The sequence below is a fragment of the Fukomys damarensis genome, unplaced genomic scaffold (assembly GCF_012274545.1).
Source record: "Fukomys damarensis isolate Sample0158 unplaced genomic scaffold, DMR_v1.0_HiC HiC_scaffold_16, whole genome shotgun sequence".
Taxonomy (NCBI): domain Eukaryota; kingdom Metazoa; phylum Chordata; class Mammalia; order Rodentia; family Bathyergidae; genus Fukomys; species Fukomys damarensis.
In genome coordinates, this window is record NW_022900928.1 from 51,275,191 (window position 1) to 51,290,099 (window position 14,909).

Genomic DNA, 14,909 nt, shown 5'->3' on the forward strand with positions numbered 1-14,909 from the left:
TGATCCTCTACATTTCTGCTGGATCGGTTGTGACTTCACCTATTTCATTACTAACTGTGTGGATCTGAGCCTTTTTTTTTTTTTTCCTTTTTTTGACAAGGTTAGATAGGGGTTTATTGATTTTATTCTTTAGAAAAACCACTCTTCTATTCATTGATTTTTTGGTATCATTTTCTTACTTTCCATTGCACTGATTTATGCTCTAATCTTTATAATTTCCTCTCTTGTATGAGCTTTGGGTTTTTCTTGTTCTTCTTTTTCTAGGAGTCTAAGATTCATCCTTAGGTTGTTTATTTGAGCTTGCTCTGTTTTTCTAGTGTGGTTGTTCGCTGCTATAAATTTTCCACAAAGAACTTATTTCATTGTGTCCCATAGATTCCGGTATGTTGTATTGGCATTATCAGTTATTTGTAAAAACTTTCCAATTTCTACTTTGATTTCCTCTGTGACCCAAAGATTGTTCAGGAGAGTTTTCAATTTTCATGAGCTTGTGATGCTCCTATGGTTGCTTATGCTTTGATCTCCAGCTTAATTGCACTATGATCTGATAATATACATGGGATAACTTTGATTCCTTTGCATTTATTCAAACCTGTTCTATGAGCAAGTATGTGGTCTATCTTGGAGAATTACCCATGTGCACCTGAAAAAAAATGTATATTCTGATTTTGTGGGGTGGAACACTCTAGACATCTATTAAGTCCATATGTTCACCTACATGATTTTTTTTTGATTTTTCACCTACATGATCTATTTGTGATAGTGAGGTATTTACATTCCCTGCTACAATTTTATTAGTGCTTATTTGGTTTTTCATTTTCCTTAATATTTGTTTTATATAATTGGGGGCATTAATATTCAGTGCATATATATATTTATGATTTTCATCTCTTCCTCTTGAATTGTTCCCTTTACACGGATGTAGTGCCCTTCCTTGTCTCTCTTACTCAGTTTTGATATGAAATTTACTTTGTCTGCAAATAAGATAGCTACGCCTGCTTTTTTCTGGGCTCCTATCACATGGAGAACTGTTTTCCATCCTTTCACTTTCAATCTCTGAGCATTTTTTGCACTAGGTGTGTTTCTTGTATCCAACATATTGTTGGATTTTGCTTCTTAATCCATTCTGCCAGTCGATTTCTCTTGATTGGTGAATTGAGGCCATTGACATTGATGGTTATAACTGATATGTACTGAATTATTTTCATGTTATTGTCCTGTTGTTGACTCTTTGTAATTTTTCCCCCTCTCCCTTTAGTTTCTTGCCTTGCCTATTTGATTTGCTCTGTTGGGCCTCATGCTGTTGTGACCTTGCTTGTCTTTTTCTAGGATATTGTTTATAATTCCTTGTAGTGCTGGTTTGGTATTCGTGAAGTTTCTCAGGTGTTCTTTGTCATGGAAGTATCTTATCTCCCCATCCATTTTGAAAGAGAGTTTTGCAGGATACATCAGTCTAGGTTGGAGGTTGTTTTCTTTTAGGACTTGAAGTACCTCACTGTAGGCTGTCCTTGACCTGAGGGTTTGTGTTGAAAAGTCTGCAGTGATTCTGATGGGCTTTCCTTTGCATGTGATTTGTTTCTTTTCTCTAACTACTTGTAGTATTTTGTTCTTCTGTTGAGTTTCTGGGATCTTGATTATTATATGTCTAGGTGTAGATTTTTTTTTTTTAATCATGGCTCCTTGGAGTCCTATATGCCTCACTTATCTGTATGTCAAATTCTTCCCCTCTGTTTGGGAATTTTCTGTCATTAATTCTATGAAGAGTTATTTTTTAAGTCATTTGTACTTTCTCCTGATACTTCATGGATTCCTGTCAGTCTTATGTTATTCTTCTTTGCATCATCTAGGAGTTGTTGGATTGATTTCTCATGATCCCTTACTGTTTTTAAGAGATCTCTCTTTTCATGGTCATTGACTGCAGTCCTATCTTCTATATCTGAAATCCTGTCTTCACATTCATTCATCTTGCTGTGAATGCTTTCAATACAGTTTTTAATCTCCTGGATATCTGAATCTGTTTCATGGATTCCATTTCTTCCCTATATTGGACCTTTGTGGTTTCCATTTCTTTCCTATGCTGGGCCTTCATGGCTTCTATTATGGTCCTGAGTTCATCTATTTTTGTCTGTTTCTGTTCTAAAGTCTCTAATCATGTCTTTCACTGTGCTCACCATCTCTGTAGTTATCTGGGAAATTATTTCTGTTTTGAGATTTTTCTAGAGCCTGATTGATCTGTTTTGTTACTTCCTTGCTATGAGTTCAGAATGTCCTGGTGGTTGACTGTCAGTCTTTTCAACCTCATTTGCCCTACTGTTTGTCATTGCTGAACTGGAAGTTTGTCTTTGTGTCTTGCTTAAGTGTTTTCTCATTTTTATTTTTGTTGTTGGGTTGTCCTTGGTTTAATTCCTGGGTGGTTACTTAAACCTTTCTGATATAGTTGTGCTTTAGCTTTTGAGTCTCTAATGACTCATAGACATTCTCATTTTCATAGTATCAGAAAGGACAACTCATTAAATAAATCACAACCCATTATCCCAATTAATATAATCAGCAACACAATAGGATCAAGCACAACTTGCAAGTTGGCCATCTGTAGTAGTCATTAATCTATCACCTTTAAACCATGTGAATTAAATCAAAATCAAGGAGCAGCCCAAAATATGTTTACAGTGAATAAACTATTCAATATAGCATCTTTACCTTTTAGGATGGGGGCTTAGGCAGAGTTAGGATGAGAGAAGTAGATAGGTAGAAGAATTGGAGAATGTTTCAAGTGAAGCCAGAGGACACAGGATGAGCATACAAACTTTAGGAAACTGTTGAAGACAAGTGGGAAAGACAGAGTGCAAGAATAAGGACAAGAATATAACAGTTTGACAGTAATAGGGGCTCACTTTCCTTTGAAACTATTGATCCTTGAGTGAAGGAAAATTAGAGAAGAAAAAACAATGAAAGAAGAAATCCAAGTTAGGGCAGGAATAGGAAGGGAGATGGAGAATAATATGGGGGAGCAAGAGACTGAGTTGGAAAAAGAAGACAGAAAAGAGAATTTGCAGAGTGAAATGAGGAGAAGGAAGAAGAAAAAGAATTTGAAGGGCCTCTTTCAGACACTATCTCTGCTGTGATAATAGACAATGTGTGCAACCATGTGCAGAACTAAGTCCTTTAGTCTCTCAGCTAGCCAATAGCTGACCCCTGAGATTCAGGCCGAATTCAGGCTGCAAGGCCCAAATTGATCTCCCTGACCCCCTGCAGGGTTGAACTCTGCAAGGTTCTACTACTGGTTCCCTCTGCTCTTTCTCTGAAGATACTCAAAGTTCTGATGGAAGGTGGTGATCTCTCCGACTTACCAACTATGGAGATCTGATGTGCCTCTATTGTACTTGTTCACTTCTGTTCTATCTTCTGGAGCTCAGAAAAATGACCTTTATGACCACCTGTGCCTCTGCAGAGTAGATCTGAGAACTGGCACAATCAGGAGGCCTGAGAGAAAGGAGGGAGGGATATTGCAGAGGTGCCCATGGGGCCAACCAGTTCACTGGTTGACTTGACACAGGCAGGAGTGAGGATGGGATCTCTGCTAGGGTGATCCAGACCTCCTCTTTCCACTGGATGCAGTTGGGGTGAGGGTGTGGAGAGGGCAGGGCAAGGGCAGGCCCACTGGGCAGCCAACAAGTCCTCATCAGTTGGCTTGACACAGGCCAGAGCGAGGATGGGATCTCTACACTGCTGACTCAGACCTCCACCTTCAGCTACCATGTTTTTCATCATGTGCCTTCATTCTGAAATTTTGACCAGAAAAAGTGCAATTATGCAAAAATACTACATTTCTTGTTATTTGCTATTGTATACATGAAGTAAAATGTTTCTTAGCAAAATTTCAGGTTCTTGTTATGCTCTGGCTATGATAATGAATAGCAGTGAGTGAGAACGAGGCTTTCTCTGCCCTTCTGTAGCTTATTTACTTCTCCGCATAGGGTTCTACGAAGTTCCCTTTGGCATTTTTTGTATTATTTTTAGATATAACTCTCTTGTCAGCTCTACCTTTAATTCCTGAGTTTTTCATGCCTACTTTTACGTACTAGTTTGTTTTTTTCTCAAATTTTTCATCTCAATTATTCAGTAATTTTACAGTGAGGGTTTTTCTGTGCCTGAAATTTGACTGTGATAATCTATGTCAGTTCTGACATTTATTATTAATTACTGTGATTCTTATTTCACATTAGTCAGATAATGCTTGTAGTGACTGAAATCACTATTCGGTACAAGTTAAAAACAGTGTATTAACCACACAGCCTGAATACTACATATTATTCAGGAGGAAAAAAATCAGGAAATTGTTGTATTAGTGTCCTATGTAATTATATTACTAGATTATCTAACACTTAAAAGTGTGGATTGGGGATCACTGGTAGGTTTTTAATTTTTTTGTCCTACATCTTTTTTACTCTTCATGACACTTGGTATTCACTAGTTTTCTTTAGTATTTATCTTCAGATATATCAGACCCCTTCATTTTAATATCATCATTTACCCAAGTCAGAACCTTCAATTTATTCTCAGGGAAAATGGTATAAAAATCACAAATTATTAACTGCTTGTTTAAAGAGCTAGTACCAAATTTTTTTTTTGTTTTTTGTTTTTTTTTTTTTTTTGCCATATCCTACATGAGGATTTGGACATTTTATTCTTGTCTACACATTTGACTGTTATTTTTATGTTTCTTTACTCTTCACTTGAATTAACCAATTGTTGACAATAAACACATTCCTCTATATAAGTACAACACTATTATTATAACCAAGAAATTTAACACTAATGTAATAGTATTGTGTGATACACATTCCAAAGTTCCCCAGTTGTTTGAATAAAATGTGCTCTATGACTATATCATTTTTCTGATCCACTCTCCAACCCACAATTACCCACAGCCACCCCATCTCAACACATGCACACTTTGGGGAGTCTCCTTCTCTGTCCTGTCATTACTTCTGTTTCTTTTTTTCCCTTGATATTTATTTGTGTTTATTTGGATTTCTCCTTTCAGGCAGGAAAGTGAACTGATATATTCATCTATGCCAAGGTTTTCAGGATGAAATTTTAAAATGATTTCTCAGAATGAAACATGTAAAACCATTTAAATAATTTAAAGACTGTATATGAAATGAAACTTTTTGTTTCACTCTATAGTCTACCCTGGTCTTGAACTCAATATGTGGCCCAAGGTAGCATTGAACTCTTAATCCTTCTGTCTCACTCAACCTCTTGGGAGTGAGACTACAAATGTGTAGCACCATGCATGGTGAATTTCTAATAGTAAAATTTCAGACATTGGGCCAGGGAATTAACTAAGTGGTTCTGCCACCTGCTTTGCAAGCATAAGGTCCCAAGTTTGTTCCCTGGTACCAAAAAAAAAAAAAAAAACAATTTTTTTTCAGACACTACCCCTTGCATGAGGGAAATATTTTTTAACCCAAGTGCCTTTATTTTCAAGTAAAATAACACAGTGATCAGTATCCTACCATTGTTTAGAGCAAGTGCAAGACTGAAATTCCAGAATAATAATAATAATTAATAATAAACTGCAACCTTCCCCCATGCCATCACTGTATACTTATAGTCATCCTATAAATAAATAATATAAATAAATCCTATAAATAAGTAGTATAAATAAATGGCATTTATCCCATAGAGTACCTGAGAGTATTATGTAAGATTACCATCGAAGTAAAGCACTTAAAACAGTGCCTATAACAGTACATGCTAAATACATGCTTGTTTAGATTATTATTATTATTAGATTCTTATTTAATTGTCCCCCAAAAATATAACATTCCTGAAAGCACTTCAATAAAATTTAAGTATGTGGGATTTACACTTAAGTATTTAAATGAAATTACTTAAGTTAAAGTATAACTTTCTCTTCTAAAAATAAGGAATCATTTTAACCACATTTGTAGTCCTCTTTTCTTTTCCTTTTCTCATTACACTATGAATTTCCATGCCACCCAAGAATATTTAATATATTATTCATCAAGTTTGCAATATTCTGTTCTGCCTGTTTCTCTAATGATACTTATGTATTAATTCTTAACTACATCTTATTATTTTAGTGGGGTTTTTTTGCTTTGTTTTACAAATTCAACTCATTAAGCATCAACTTAATATCACTTCCTCTATGAAGTCTTCTATAACAAATTCACTTTGTGATGTTCTCACCCTCCTATGAACCTAGTTCTGTAGCATCTCACATTTTGTATCTGTATTACACAGGTATTTTTTTGTCTCTGTAAGTGGAAAATCTTCTTGGTTTCAACATTGTTTTTCACTTACAAATCTGCTTTATAGAAACTAGCATATACTAAATATATAAAAAATGTTGATTGTCTTATGATTTTTTTGTTCTTTTTGAGACAGAGCTTGTTATTTGCCCAGACTAGCCTCTAACTCACAATCCTTCTGCTCAGCATCCCAAGTGCTGTAATTACAAGCATATGCCACTATGCCTCACTAACTTATGAATTTTTTATGCATGATTTTTGAATTATCTGTCTTTTTCATACTATAGTAAAATGCAATAATTTACTTGAATCTGAATTTTTTTAATATTCTGAAACAGGGTTTCTTTCTCCATAAAAGTAGCACTGCTTCTGGAGTGCTTCCAAAGCCCTTTATTGAGTGTTAATATTTAATAAATTAGTACAGTCTAATGGCAAATAGACATTGTTGAGATATTATTAGAAAGAAGAGCTTGCAGGCTCTAAACACAAAATATTGATGAGATGAAAATGTTAATTACCCTGCTGTGATCAGTATATATTGCATATATGCGTTAAAATAATACTCTGTTCTTCTAAAACATGTACAATTATTATATGTTCATGAAAAGCATAGAAGTTCGAGTAGAGCTATGGGTGCATTCCAGTGGTAGACCGCTTATCTTGTATGTGAAAGCCTTGGTTTAAATACACAGTACCACAAAATAAAAAAGTAGAAGTTCAAGGATGGAAATGCTAACTATCATTACAAACTGTATACATGAATTACTGCACTGTACCCCATAAATTTGTATAATTAAAATATTAATCATGGGGCTGGGGATTTAGCTCAGTGGTTCCACCACTGCCTACTTTGCAAGCACAAGGACCAGAGTTTGATCCCCAGTACCAAAAGAAATAAATAAATAAATAAATAAAATATTAATCATGTAGCTGAGGATGTAGCTCATTGGTAGAGCACTTGTGTAATAAAAATGAGGGCCCTGAGTTTGAAAATATAACAGCTGTCATCGTCATTTTAATTTTTTGAAGCGTTTACCATGTTTCATCTGGACCAATACAACTGCCTCCAGATTCGCTCTCTCCAATGCATCTTCCACATCCCCGTCATCAGAATAATTTCTTTAGAATAAAATATGACTGTATTATTTATCTGCTTAAACATAATCTTCAGTGGTTAGCTGTCACCTGAAAGATAAAATTAAAACTCCAGAGGAAAGCATTCGAGCCCTTTGTAGCCTGTCCTCCAGTTGTTTCATGGCCCATAACTTAGCATCTTGTTGCATTATTTGCAAGTCTCCCTGGAAGTCCTTGGCCCCACAGTTGAGGGCCCACAATGTCTTCACTGCTTTACAAGACTTGTTCTTTTATCTGCTTTACTCTACTTAGTCTTCAGGACTTGATCTCTGTGTTGTCCATCTGGGAAACTTTTCAGTCCAAGCTATTCTGCCCAGAATTTAGAATTTCTTGCTTTTGGCAACCATGCAGCCTGACCGTCACTTTGTAGAAGTTATTGTATTAGTCTCTTTCTTCATTGAACAGACATCACCTGGATTTGTCACACCTGTCAGGTGCTCTGCTAGGGATATGTTTAGAAAGAGGAGAAAGTTGCTTGCATTCTCATAGGGACAGCATGCAAATAAAACAAGAGAGTTGATACAGGGCAACCTCAAGATTCCATTGTTTAGTTTAAAATCTTCAATAAAAAAATTACAGATTAAAATCTTCAATAAAAAAATTACAGATCTTAGACACAGACTTTTGATTTTAGAGTGTTGTATTTACTTTAAAATAAAATAAATTTAATGAACTTTTAGCAATTACCTCCCAAGCAACTTTACTTCTTTAGCCCAAAATATTGGTAAACACCCATAAAGTCTTACACAGGTTCAAAGTGCTTCCTGTACAAAATAAAATTATTAAACTTTCTATCCCAACAGATGATAGAAAGCACTAAGAAGAGATTACTAATAGCAAAAATGAAGATCATAAATTATTATAGTTAGTTAATATGATGCCTTATATAGAATGATAATCATTTTTGTTGAAATGGATATATATGTAACATTAAAGAATTTGAATTGTGTGGGCCAGGGATTTAGCTCAGTGGCACCGCACCTGCTTGCAAACTCAAATTCAATCCCAGGTACCAAAAAAAAAAAAAAAAAAGAATTTGAAATGTGAGTTTAGTCTTATTAAAATCTATAATCTGTAAGATGGTTCACTTGTTAAAATCTGTGAATACTACAGTAAAAGAATATTCTGAATCTATGTTACAGAACAGCCAAGCAAAGGCCAATCCACCTCCTGATGTTGGATCCAGATTGCAAAGAAAATTCTGATGACGTATGACAGCAGCTTTTTAGTGGAATCACTATTCCTGATAATCTCCGGTAGATTAATCATATATTTCTGCATTTTTTAATGATTTAAAACACTACAACTATAAAATAAATCATAAGTAAAAGATAAATTAGCTAGTTTACATTTATGCTACAAATCATTCTTTATTATGTATTTTGTTGGTAAATACATTTTTAATGGATGGAAATACTTCATTATTTTCAGCAAGCATGTTACTACATATAAGGTCATTCTATTTAAGGTAAGAGAGACTATTTTGTTATTCAAATTATGTATTAGCTGTCATTTAAAACTTTGTTTTCTTAAATTCCTAATAAATTCTATTAAATTTGTACAATGGTATAAAACGTTTATAGTTAATAGCTTTATAAGTAATAGAGCTATTTATTTTAATCCTTGCAGGCTGTCTATATAATGGAGATGTCAACAAGGGGTCTTGTTATCAACTCTACATGTTTGATAGTTAATGTTATCACTTTATGCCAGGGTAATTAGTCTCTAAAAAATTCACCACACTTGAAAAATCCAAAGGGATCAAATAGTAAACATGAAAAATAAACTGCAACCCCAACAGGATAGCTTGAGTCTCCTAGTCAGTATGTTTGGGAAACCAGATTTATAAGGTTGTTTAAGGCAAACAGGGTCTCTGAAGACATTAGTGTTTGATGACAGTTTTATTCATGGGTTCATGACATAATTGTTTTTATAAACTTTTACAAAAGACTTGATCTTTGACTGTTTGGCATTTTCTTCTTCCATGGAAGTTATACATAATGAAGTATTAGTCAACCATAAAGAAGAATAAACTTGAGTCATTTGTATAAAAGTGGAGGCACCTTGAGACCATAATGTTACATGAAATAAATCAGATGCACAAGTTGAAATGGTTGTTTTATATGAGAAATCCAAAATATAAAGAGCAAAATAAAAGGCAGATAATGGAAAAGAAAGAAATAGGTCTTTTACAAAGGGGAAGAGGACCAAGAGATGGAAGGGACAATGAAAGATGTCATATGTACATGTACCAAATCTACACAAAGAATGTAATCATTGTTTACTCTGAACATATACAAATAAAAACATTAAAATTGAAAAAAAATTAGCTGTTGCAAGCAAGATCTACAATTACAAAGGGAAAAAAATAATTTTACAGTACAGAGATTGGGCAGGTGCCAGCTGGTCCAGATTAACATCACCAAAAAGAAGACAGATGACTGTGATCCCATGCCCACTGATAGGATGTGGTAAGAACATCTCAGTGATGTTCACCCCCAAATTCCTTAGCCTCAGTTTAATAAAAGGGAAACATCACAGAAATTGAAATTGAGAATCATTCTAAAAGTGTCAAGGTTGCCGGGGATTTAGCTCAGTGATTCCACTGACTGCCTCAAAAGCTCAAGGTCCCGAGTTCGATCCCCAGTAACAAAAAACCAAAAAACTGAAAGTGTCAAGATTATAAAAGAAGATTATCACAGATAACAGGAGACTAAAGGCCATGACAACAAATGTAACATACTATCTTGCATTGGACCCCAAAATAGAATAAGGACATCTGTGGGGGAAAAGTTGGTGAGCCATGTGTGGAAGCCTGCATTTGTTTCCCAAACTATTTGAGAGGCTTGGGCCAGAGGGCCATTGGAGCCCAGAGTTCTGGACCAAATTGGAAAACAGCATGACTATGTCTTGTAAGAAAAAAGAAAAAAAAAACCTAATGAAATATTAACCAAGTGTATAGTTTATTAATTATATTATACAAATATCCATTTCTTATTTTACCACAGTACTGTGAGATGCTAACTTCAGGGAAAAATGAATAATAACTACATAGGATTTGTGTCGGTATGGCAATACTTCTGTGGGTAGAAAATTATTTTCAAACAAAAAATTCCAATTTAAAAAAATGTATTAGTACACATTTGCAATACATAATAAATACATGCATCATGGAAAGTTGGTACATATACATACCACATCCTAATCCTTTTTACTTCCCTTTCTTTGCTTTTTACTTCTTCCCTCTCCCTACATCCCAGAATCCCCTTTCCATCTGCAAACGGTCTACCTCCCTGTTTCCTATCATCTATCTTTCATTTTACTCTTTAAATTATTTATACTTTTGGGTTCCCCATATAAGAGAAACAGATATTTAACCAGTGTCTTGATTTATTTCACTTAGAATTATGATCTTAAAGTGCACCTATTTTCCTACAAATTACTGAAATTTATTGTTCTTTATGCCTGATTAGTAAATATATCAAAATATTTAAAATATTTTGTTGTATTATATGCCCCAATTTTGGGCCCAGAGCAAGTGTTACTATAATTATATAAAATTCAAAATCACACATCTGTTAGAAATGTATTAAGCCCTTATGCATATTTGGCATTTAATATGGTTTACAAAGTAATGTCGTTGCCCACAGGAATTACAACTTGGTCTGTCTCAAAGACACTTAAATCTCACTCTTACCAAAGTAGTAAAAGGACATCAAGGTGCTTCATGGCACATCAACATTTTGTAAGGACTTGCAAAAGGAAAAACACTGAGTGTCCAGGACTGCAGCATCCCACAGGCTAAACTTCACTGCCAAGTTCTAGCCACACAAGCCCTTATTTTCCTAAATTTTATGTCTTATTAAAATAATGAAAATAATACTCCTCTTTCCAGCTATGATTGGGGAAAATCCATTAAGTTCTGGATATTTAAAAGAAAAAAGTCCGTGTGCCAAGGAGAAAAATGCTTTTATCTTGCAATAAAGAAATTTTATGTTGGCTGGGCATGGTGGCACATGCCTGTAATCCCAGCACTCAAGAGGTTGAGGCAGGACAATCACTGTGAGTTCGAGACCAGCCTGGGCTACATAGTGAGTTCCAGGTCAATCTCCACTACATAGTGAGACCCTGTGTCAAAAAAACAAAAACAAAAACAAAAAAAAGAAAAGAAAAGAAAGAAATTTTATGTTACAGGAATGGTTAGCATTCATTAAAAACTCACAATATCCTAAGACTTGGGGTAAGCTCTTTCTATTCAGAATCTGGTCCAATCCCCTAGTAACACAGAGTATTAAGAATTAAATTTATTGTGCAGGAATTGAAGTATTGCAAGATTGAGTAATGTACCCAAGGTCACCAGGTTAGGAAAAGACATATCTAGGAATCAAACCAAGGTCTGTCTGACTTTAGGACTGACTTACACCTGTAATATACAATCAGGTCTCTTTATAAAGCAGAACTTTCTAAACAATGTTGGGTTTTTTTGTTTGTTTTTTGTTTTGGGTTTTTTTGTTTTTGTTTTTGTTTTTGTTTTCTGGTGCTGGGGATCAAACTCGGCTCCTTGCACTTGCGAGGCAGGCGCTGGAACCACTGAGCTAAATCCCCAGCCCTAAACAATTATGACTATGAATATATTTACAAGATTTAGAGCAAGATAAAATTTTTAAATAACTACAAACATGATCAAAGTGAACATAGTTCAGAAATTTTATAAATACATATGCCACATGGACGGAAAACGTAATTTGCCTCATGAATATTTGAGACATGTTAAAACTTGATTCTAATCCTTTAAGCTTTTGTAGACCACAAGTGGACTGTGCTAGGCATTGTGTTTTCTTAATCAAAGAAATTGGGGTCATTACCTGCTGGCCAAAAGGCAAACAAAACCACTTTACCTAATTGTCTAAGGAAATATTGCTAATTAAGGAAAGGATGAAATGACAAATATAATTCAGTCTTAGCTGTTATATTTCTGAAATGAAATATAATTTTCCAAGGTGTTAAGGGGAAATAGCAGGGAAACCTAAATTATCCTCCCAAATTCCCTTTCCCTCTCATATTTAGCAAAGCCTAACTCTCTTCTCACCATTGGTGAAACAGTCTGTCTCTGGTTTGCTTTGGAGGTTAGATGGCTGCTTTTTAAAGGTATATATGAAATGAGAGGGTAGAAAGATCAATGAAGATATTATGTAGATAATGCTCTCATCACAGCATATCTTCATAGCACTTCTATTTGCTTACCCACTAAGCATGTATTTTAAGCACTGTCTTTGTGTAAGGTACAGTATGACAGCTAGAGAAACAGAAATGAATAAAACATCCCTGCCCTACAGTAATTCAGTTTCCTGGGGAAAATAACACAAGTAACCAACTATAGTAGTAACCAACAACTTGGCCCCAAAGGAGTATGAGTCATAGTTAACTTTGCCTGGGAAAGTCGGGACACTGGGGCCTAGGGGTAAATTGGGGTTCACCAGGCAAGAAGGGAAACAAACAGTAGTCCAGAAAAGAAAACGGCAAGTACACGGAAACTACAAGTACTCTTCATGATTACAGCTCAGGCTGCAAGTAAGGAAGGGGCAGGATATGAAAGGCCAAAATGACGTGGTGATTCTGATTACATTATCACAGTTGTCTTCCTACAACATTGTAGACCACATCTTATTTATCAGTGTATCTCTAATGGAGTGTGTATCATATGGTAGGTCCTCAATAGTAAATTAGCAATGCAACGATCTTCTTAAATGAAGTGTTGTCTATCATAATAAGTTGTAAAACTAAATCAATTTGTATAAAGTTCCTGTCTGTGATAACACACACACACACACACACACACACACACACACACACACACACCTAATGTGATATACTGTGCTCTCATGGTTCTAAACAAACTGTCCTATCAGTGGATACAGATCTTTCACTAAAGTGCCCAACTGGGCTCAAACCTGCAATACTCCTGCCTCAGACTTCTGGGTAGCTGGAATTACAGACATATGTCACCACATGTGATTCACTCTTTCTAATAACAAGATTTACTAAGAGATACAATTATATTCTTCTGTTCTATCGTATTTTATTAAAACAATGCTGGTGACAAGCAACCAGATATCTTTAGCCACTAATAGCCTGCCTCCCAGTTTGACAATCATTGGTCTCTGACCAAATTTGTTTTATTTTGATACATTGTTAAAATGTGCCCTGGAGACTACCATTCATGATTTCATCCTGAAAGAAGATCTGATCTAATTTTTTGCAGCTATAAATTGGGGCCTCTGTGTTCTCTTTAGCATGGTGGTCTGCTCTCATGCTGTAGGATGTGCTTGTTTTCCTACTTTTACTTGGCCTAAACTCACTCTGCAGTGCCTATTTCCTTTCCTGACTTTAATAAATGTAAAACTTGCTACTGGAAAAAATAGTGATTTGGTTAAGTATAAAATACAAATAATATAAATAGTACTAATAAGGGACTGGGGATTTAGCTTAGTGGTTCTGCCACCTGCCTTGTAAGCACAAGGACCCAAGTTCAATCCCGAATACCAAAAAAAAAAAAAAAAAAAAAAAAAAAAAAAAAAAAAGAAAGAAAGAAAGAAAGAAAGTCCTTAGGAACTTCTTTAAGTTCCTTTAACAGGAATTAAAATATATAATAAAGCCTATTCTTTAAAAGGAAAAAATTTAATGAAATACATGACAATAGGAAAATTGTTAAATTAGAGAATATTTATCCTAAATATACAAACATTAAAAATCATGTTTTTAAGAATATTTGATGATTTCAAGAAACAGCAATGATTCCTTACTAAGTGGGAAAGAGAGCCAGAGAAGTATACTAGTGACTCAAGTATTCAAAAAAACAAACATTGAAAAAAAGGCCAGGAAGTTAATGCAACAAATTATCACCTTCAGTAGTTTCTTGGTAATAGGATTAAAGATAATTTAAATTTTTTCTGTATTTTTTATATTCTCCACATGTATGTGTACCTGTTCTAGAAAAATCCCCCAAAATTAAGAGCAAATAAGATTACCTCCTTTGATAGAGTGTATACATGAAAGAAGAAAGAATCTCCTTCACACTTTGCCTTCCCACATTTCTTATGAAGCTTAGTTACACACCCAGTAATAGAAGACAAGTTGGCAAATCACAAAAGCATCTCCCAGGGCATTCTGTATCCATATATAGTCCCAAAAGACATCCTGTACCTCCAGAATCAAAATATGAGTAAAGAAGCCCACATTTCCTATATTCTTTCCTACATCTGAATACCAATGAAAACAAAATGTCCAAGAACTTTCTCTTTGACTGATACTTTTGAAAACAAAAGTACAAAAGCACTGTTAGATTATTGCTCTACAGAATTGTTTAACTACATACACAAAGAAATATATCAGAAAGTTGCTTTCATTATCATTATTTTCTAAAATTTAGATCATGACCTAAAAAAGATTTTAAAAACCACCTAAAATACTTTTAAATCTCTTTTCTATTTTTAA

The 14,909-nt window shown here is 34.7% G+C and overlaps 1 protein-coding gene across 5 annotated transcripts in view; it reads left to right on the top strand.

Moving 5' to 3' along the window:
* Positions 1-14,909, top strand: part of Cep126 (centrosomal protein 126) — a 133,437-nt gene that overhangs the window by 78,532 nt on the left and 39,996 nt on the right. Inside the window, exons 12-13 of one of the 5 annotated variants that reach the window (XR_783883.2) lie at positions 8,558-8,671; positions 9,045-9,472. Coding sequence is in view for 3 of the 5 variants with exons in the window: in XM_010642039.2 (XP_010640341.1) it covers positions 8,558-8,620 (63 nt within the window). In the remaining 2 variants the exon portion in view is untranslated. Of the gene's footprint in view, positions 1-8,557; positions 8,748-9,044; positions 9,473-14,909 lie in introns of those variants that run through there. The other 4 variants (XR_783882.2, XM_010642039.2, XM_010642040.2 and 1 more) reach the window with 4 other exon arrangements.